At 28.5% G+C, this 8,049-nt stretch overlaps 1 protein-coding gene across 1 annotated transcript; it reads right to left on the reverse strand.

Annotated features, from left to right (window-relative positions):
• Positions 1-1,766: 1,766 nt before the first annotated feature.
• LOC120079191 (GDSL esterase/lipase At1g29670-like) lies at positions 1,767-6,315 on the reverse strand. The gene is made up of 5 exons (XM_039033356.2): positions 6,063-6,315; positions 5,463-5,587; positions 3,389-3,634; positions 2,807-3,053; positions 1,767-1,984 (listed from the first exon to the last, which is right to left on the reverse strand). Exons 1-5 carry the CDS (start codon positions 6,313-6,315, stop codon positions 1,767-1,769), a joined length of 1,089 nt encoding a protein of 362 aa, XP_038889284.1.
• Between the last annotated feature and the right edge of the window lie 1,734 nt (positions 6,316-8,049).

Here is an 8,049-nt window from a genome sequence, read left to right on the forward strand (position 1 = left end):
CTAGGAATCGTTACCAAAATTTAACCTAAACTAACTTATAAACTCTTACACTTTGAAAAAAATTTTGGCAGCATAATGACATAAGCGTAACGAAACCAAAATTTACTCTTAACACATGTTTCAAAGAAAGCAACTCCCAATGACAAACAAACATCATACTCCTCTCAACAGAACTTCAGAGTTTCTAGAAACTAGTACTAACAATATTTTCTACATCATATTCAACAAAAAACTGAACAAACTTAAACAGATATGGAATTCAAACATAATAAACTAAATAAAACCTTTTAGTTTTACAAGTTCTCGACTCAAATCGACCAGAACCCAACTCGAACATAAACCAAAGTTTTAAAATTCAAAAATTCCAAATGAATTAAATTCATAACAAAAAGGAAGTAAACAAGAACATAAGCCTAAACTTTGATCTTTCTCAAGCTCCTTTCTTAGCATCACCAAGGTCACAATGTCCATCAGTACCTATAAAATCTAGTGAGGGATCAGTACACACTTATACTAGTAAGTAGCCCACATCTGAAGGGCCACCAAACAATATTGCATAATTACAAGGCAATAGTGAATATTGCATAATTAATATCTAAATTAATCATCTAATAAAAGTACACGACTTTAGGATATAAACCCCAACAATATAGCCTATACAAAGCACTGGAATCATCAAGAGAATGAGAGATCCTTGCCTTGAATTTGAAACCCACACTAGAGTTGAAGAATCTTTCATCGTCTTCAAGCACGAGAGTTCCTAAAGATAGTGTTCTCATTGGTCTATCCTTAACTGAGAGAACAGACTGTAGAGTGAGATTCACTTTGAGAAAGGTTGAATCGATCTTGGGGAGAACCCTAGACGTGTAGGTTTTGTCACAAGCACCCAACAAGACATTTATAGTGTTTAATAATCTTTTTTTATAGTAATTTGACATTAATAGAAATACTTTGAATGTAGAAAATCAAACAAACTTGTGTATAAATACACTTTGAGACCAACTTGTGCAACATTTTGAAATATAGAGGCCAAATGGAAACTAGACCCAAAATGATTGTTTTTAAAATTTTTATCTAGTTCTATGGAAGAAAAAATGGATTCTCATACAAACAAAAATTTTAAATATTAAAAAAAAAAAAAAAAATCTAGTCATTTTAACAACTATGTAACTAAATAAACATTTAAAGGGCAAAATTCTATAAATTTGCAAGTTTTGGTCCAAAGTTTAATAATTGTATAAGTTTACGTGTCCTAAATATATGTTTTAATCAATTTAGCTATGCACAAATTAAGAAATAAGTTCGGTAAATTTATGTGGTTAACAAAATATGATATTTAAGTACCATTCCTTGTATAATTAAAAAAAAATAGAAAAAGACCTAAACTCTAAACTAAAATAACTTTCATCTCAAATTCAAACTAAAATAGTTTACACCCCAAATACACAAACTATAAAAATTAACTTAGGATCCCGAACAACCCCTAAGTAACTTGAATACTTATATCCTCTGTCAACTACATCAAGTTAAGATTACATCATTAATAACCTTAAATTTTTCATACGATGGATTATGTAAATTGCAAACGAAAAACAATCGAAGAATTAGAAAAGAATAAAACACATAAATTATAAACCAGATAATAATGGATTTTTACGTAACTTTTTGGGCACAATGACAGCCTATAAAGAAGTTTTGTATTAGAACTTGTGTATATAATTTATATGTGATCCTCTATTGGGGTATATATATATATATATACATGATTATAGTTGAGCTAAATGGTTAATATCAAAGGGGTAAGTATCATTAGGATGTTGGGCATTGAAAGCTCTGCTGGCTAGTGTCCTCATGCCAATCTCAGTTGGGTGAACTCCATCCCAAAACACATATTCACTTCTATTACCACAAACTTTGCCAAGAAGAGCACATTGCAGCCCATCACTTCGAATTTCGCAACAAGGAGTATCTTTAATTATTTGACCTGTCAACTTTATCCATAATTAAAATATCTATCGATATATCTATAAATCAAAGAATTCGACAACCATATAAAAGTTTAATCGATAACTTTAGAAAAATTATCTATAATGTTAATAACAAGATATATAACATAGATGGAAAGTAAAAATAATACATGTCATTAAATTTGAAATTTTGAGATTGATATCAAATCATTAACTAGCTAGAAGACAACATATAGAAGAAACCTTTCAAAAAAAAAAAAAAAAAAAAAACATATAGAAGAAACCTCCTAATAACCAAAAGACATTATCTTTCATCATGGGTTAGTTCATTTTTTTAGCTTTTCTTTTAGTAGAAAAATATAAATATTTTACCTAAAATATAGAAAAATTACATTTTTTATCCCTTAAGTTTTTTTTTTTTTTTTTTCTAATTTTCCAAAATTCATAGTTTTCATAATGTTACACTTTTAAAGTTTTGAACTTAGTTTCAGTTTATTCCCTCAATATCAAAATGTTACAGTTTTACCCTTGAGATTTGAATTTTGCTTTAATTTTGTCTCTACGTTTCAATATGTACACTTTTAACCTCACTTTCTTTACTAAATACTCACTTTAGTCTTAAGAGTTAATGTCTACTATTAATTAAATTAAAATAATTCTGAAGTGAAAATGTGCAATATTATGATGAAAAAAATAGTAGAACTTAATTAATCAATTTTTTTAATTTTTAAAATTAATTAATTAATAAATTTAATAACTACAAGAATAAATGATCAAATCATCGAATTTTGAGATGATAATTGGTAGGTCATTAAAAGAAAGTGGAAGAAGAATGTTACCTAGGTTGGAAGTATCATGAAGAGCAATGTTGAAGGCATCAATGAAGATAAACTTGGCAGTACCAAAATTGGTATTAAATTCATTAACAAGGGACTTGAGGCCAATATTAAAAAGTTGAATGGCATTGTTGATTTTGTCAACACATGGAGATCCTTTGTGATCAAAGTGAGCCATTGCATATGGAGTACATCCTACCAACCCTGATCCAAAAATTGCTATTTTTCTAGCTCCATTCTCATATAGTGCCTACAATAATATTTTATTTTTCACCAATAATATTATTTCAATTTATATTTAAAAAAACATATATTTTATGTAAAAATGGTAGAGTGAATCAAAATATTTATAAATATAGTAAAATATCACTGTCTATTAGTATTAGACGATATGATAGACTACTATCATCTATCACTGATAGATACTAGTAGATGTCTATCGGTGTCTGATCACTGATAGACTGTGATATTTTACTATATTTGAAAAAAAAAATAGTTTCATTTATATTTTGTACATGAGTAAAAAGACATTTTAGCATAAAGTGAAAAATGAAGTTGTGATTTTGTAGAGGAGAGCCTAATTACCTTGAATTGGTTGGAGAGCTGTTTGTTTAGAGCAATGGCATATTGTTGTGGAGTAAATTGGGCACTTGTTTTGTAGTAAAGCGGCATAAAATAATTATTAAGATAATCATTCCCACCAATATTAACCATGTATAAGCAACTATTAAGATGATTTTCAACTTTGCTTTTGTTTCCCAATAACTCATTGATTTTTGAAATTATTTCATTATGGTGTCCCAATTGCTGGTTGAAGCTTGATCTTTCTCCCTATGAACACAAAATCCATAATATTAAATAAAGGGGATTTTCATATATAAAAAAATAAGATCAATTATTTATACAAATTAAAATAATAAAATTTTAATCTTCTTTAATAGAGATTGATAGAGGTTAATAGAAGTCTATCGGTGTTTAAAATAATAGAAAATAATAGAAATTGGTAAGAGTTATCACTCTTAAACATTGATAGACATTTGATAGACGTTTGATGGTTCCCTGTAAACACAAAACCCATAATATAAATTCTCCTTATATTTAGTTATTAGTTAGTCAGCATCATGGTGTAATGATTGAATTCTTTATCCTTTTTAATTTTTTTAATCCATTGTTTTAATTTTCCCTTCAACTTTTGTAATAAGAATTATATATGTTTTGAATTGCAATTCTAACCCTTTAGTTTCTTTATGTAACTTCAAATATTTATTCACATTAACGTTTTCTATTATTAAATGATCATAAAGAGTCATACTACGTCTTTATACAAGGACTAGACAAGAGATGAACTCATCATATATATAATGTTCGAAAATTTTAAAATCTAGTCTCATACATCTAATTGTGTGAAAAATATTAAAAAAAAAAACATTCTCTCTCTTTTAATCACAAGAAAAATAAATAATAAATAATCACGTGGTAATTTATGATTGAACACTTGAGTGAGTTACACAAAAGATAAGTTCAGTCCAAGATACACCCACATATTTTACTATATTGAACTGACCATCATGTCATCATTGAGACATTAAATAAATACATATCTTTTAGACCTTTTTTTGTTATAATGGAAAAGGTTTTAGTTAGAGGTGTTCAAAAACCTAATGACCCAAAAAAACCGATCAACCCAACCCAACCCATACGGTTTGGGTTGGGTTATCAACTCATTTGGGTTGAGTTGGGTTCAAATAAATGAAAATTTTGTGTGTTAGGTTGGTTCATGAGTTCACCTAATATAACCCGAACCAACCCGAATTTATTATTAACTTTATAAAATATAATTTTTATTACTTATAACACAATTATTTATACATATATTGATTTTAATTTTATTTAATTTCAATATTTTTTGAATAATTTATTCTTCAACAACTCTTAAAAGTAGTGTTTTTACACTTTAAAAAGAAATTTTCACTATATAAATTGAAATTGAGTTGTTAATTTTAATTCAATATATGAAAATAATTAAATTAGATTTTTACATATTTACATTTTGCTTCTTTTTATAACAAAATTTTAAATAAATGACCTAATTAACTCGAACCAACCCAACCCAACCCAAATATTTTATGGTTGGGTTGAGTTTGGTTCATTTTTTAATAAGGGTTATTTGGGTTGAAAAAATTTACGATCCAAACAATTAGGTTGGGTCTAAAAAGTCTTTCAACCAAATCCAACTCAATCCATGAACACCCTTTTAGTTTTACTCCCAATTTTAGCTTTAATATACTAAACTAAAAGATTGAGAACTACATAATAATTTTTTTTTAACGATATAAGATAGGGAGATTGAACCTCAAACTTTGAGATTAATAGTACAAATTTACGTCAATTATGTTGTGCTCATATTAGCAACTAAGTAATATATTATTGATACATTACTATAAATAGAACATTTTGCGACAAAAAAAGGAAATCTCTTAGAAGACAAAAAAACAATGTCACTACAAACCTTGAGCGAAAAAAAGAAAAAATAACGTGAGAAAACATCCTTAATCTTTCAAAAACGCATTGCAACACATTTTTTAAAATTTTGTAGACTATGAAGAAACTTAAGACCTGTTTAGATTAACTTTCTAAATTAAGACCGGCGACGAAATACCTGTGCCATTCCGGTTTCATCACGAATCCCTGCTGCTCCAGATGCATAATTTACTCCTTTGAGAATGTTCCAACCTCTCGTGTTCTTAAATGGTGGGATGTAATTGTCATAACCCAGGAACTCAGCTGGAAATGGAAAATGAAAAGTGTGTTATTGTAATTTATCCCATCATAATACAAAATTTATTCTAATAAAACACATGAATACTCTTAATCAAGAAAATAAATAGTTCTTTAAATCATAAATATAAATGCAAGTGACTCGAAAGCAGCAGAATTTTATTATAATTAAAAAAAAAAGGTGGTTTGATAAAAGCTCCATTAGAATTTTATCAAACGAGTTTTTGACCGAACACTTCGAGCTTTATGAGCTCTTATATCGTATTAAATAACATGAGGTTCATCTCAAAACTAATTGACAATGAAAGGGTCGGTAGTCCAATTTTTTCAAGGTGGGATCTTCAATAGAGATGAACTATTTATGACGTTTTATCAAACCGGTAAAGACTAAATTATAAATTTTTCGAACTATGGAGACCAGTTTTACAATTTAACATAATTTTAAGAACATATAATCGAATAGCAAAATGAGAAGGCAAACCGATGAAATCGGCCATGTTTCGACCATTGGTAAATCTTCCAGTTGGTATCATATCCTTTGAAAAATCAATTCCATAAGGTTTGTAATCAGCTCTAGCAACCCCTTTGTTGTTGTTGTTGTTTCCATTGTCAACCAAAGAATCACCAAAAATGAAATAACAAGGCACTTTGGAGGATGCTCCATCCACCCAATAACTTTCAATTGCTAAAAACAAATAAATTAGCATCAACATAACCTCTCCATGGAGTTTCATGGTTCTTGAATTGAATAAGCTAGCTAAGAATTTGTGGTTTAAAGCTAAATAATTCTTTGATCAGCAAAGGATAAACTAAATAGGGAATATGTTGGTTAATTCTTTTATCTTTTTTTGCCAAGATATTTGAGGTTGAAAGTTAAATAAACAACTTGGATTTGAATGAGTGCCTTTAAAAGGTTTTTTCTATACATTGTCAAAAAATGGTTTTTCTATATACCATGTATGTAAACTCAAGAGTGGTTTCAAAACAAATAAAATTTTTAATTATATGCACATATACATGAACTAGTATTTAATTTTCTATATTAAAAAAAATAACTTGTACTTTATTTGAGTATATTCATGTATATAGTTATTTTTTTTTTAGAATGGATTAATAATAGATTCATGTAAATTCATAGGATGAGATTATCTAGTTTCATCAATTCCATGGGAGTTCTTTAAATAGGGATATCTTTGCTCAAAAGAAAACAAAGGTAGTTTGAAAGTACAATTGTGAACCAAAGGTTGAAGTTTCTTGTAAACTTTTCACTAAAGCCGAATTCTTAGGTCCTATTTGGTCGATCTAAAAACAAAAATTTGAAAACGAATTTTAAAACAAGGAATTCAAGAAAAACATAAGGGTACATATTTCATGTGTTTCAGATATTGTGTTTAGTAGAAGATTAAAAAATTGGATCTCGATTTAAATAATTGTTCAAAGTGCGTAGTTTCCTACTAAATATTAAGTTGAATGAATTATATTTAGAGATGTCCACAGGGCAGGATCAGGGATGTCATCCCCCATCCCCGTCCCCGCTCCCCATTTCACTCTCCATCCCCGTGAAATTTCCCACAAGGATCGGGGCGAGAATTTCCTGTGGGGAATTTTTTCCGTTACCTTTTTTCTTTTTGTAAAAAACCAATTAATTTAAATCACTAATGTGAACAAATTTTAATTAAATAATTAACTTTATCACTAAATTGTTTATTACCAAATCTCTCTTTATTCAGACACATAAATAAAGGGATCGAAGAGATTATGGCAGATCATGTTCACAATTGAATCAATTTAAAAAAGACCTAAAGTTAGGGATTTATCAATCGGTAATGTTGTTCCAATACCCAACCAAAGGGCTACTGCGGTACCAATCAAAAAGACGGTTGTCGCTACTGGACGACGAAATGGATTTTGGAATTTATTGACATTCTCCAAAAACAGTACAGTTAATAATCCCGCCGGTACGGAAACCATTAAAAGAACACCCAATAACTTATTTGGCACTGTACGAAGTATTTGAAATACGGGAAGGTTAGTTTTACATGACAATTTGAATTTAAAGATAAATTACTCAAAATTTGGCCAAAAAAATAATTAATTTTTAGTAGAAAAAATAAATATAAATCAAATTATATATATATATATATATATATAATCTAAATTTAAATATTCAATTTAAACATATTCATTATCTTTCCCTTTGAATAATCAAATTTGAAATTTACATTTAATATTTATATAATAATAATAATAATAACATAACATTAGATAACTATACTAAATAAATATGTAGAAGCTAATCGGCGCGGGGACGGGAACGGGCCGAGGGCGGGGGCGGGGGCGGGGATGGGCAATGCATTCCCCGTCTCCATCTCCGTTTAGCTTACGGGAAATTTTTTCCCCATGGAAAAATTGAACATCTCTAGTTATATTATTAATTAATTTATGAATATTTTTTATGTTAAAAAATT

Source organism: Benincasa hispida, chromosome 6, assembly GCF_027475165.1.
Source record: "Benincasa hispida cultivar pf3 chromosome 6, pf3_genome.v1.1, whole genome shotgun sequence".
NCBI classification, from domain to species: Eukaryota; Viridiplantae; Streptophyta; class Magnoliopsida; order Cucurbitales; family Cucurbitaceae; genus Benincasa; species Benincasa hispida.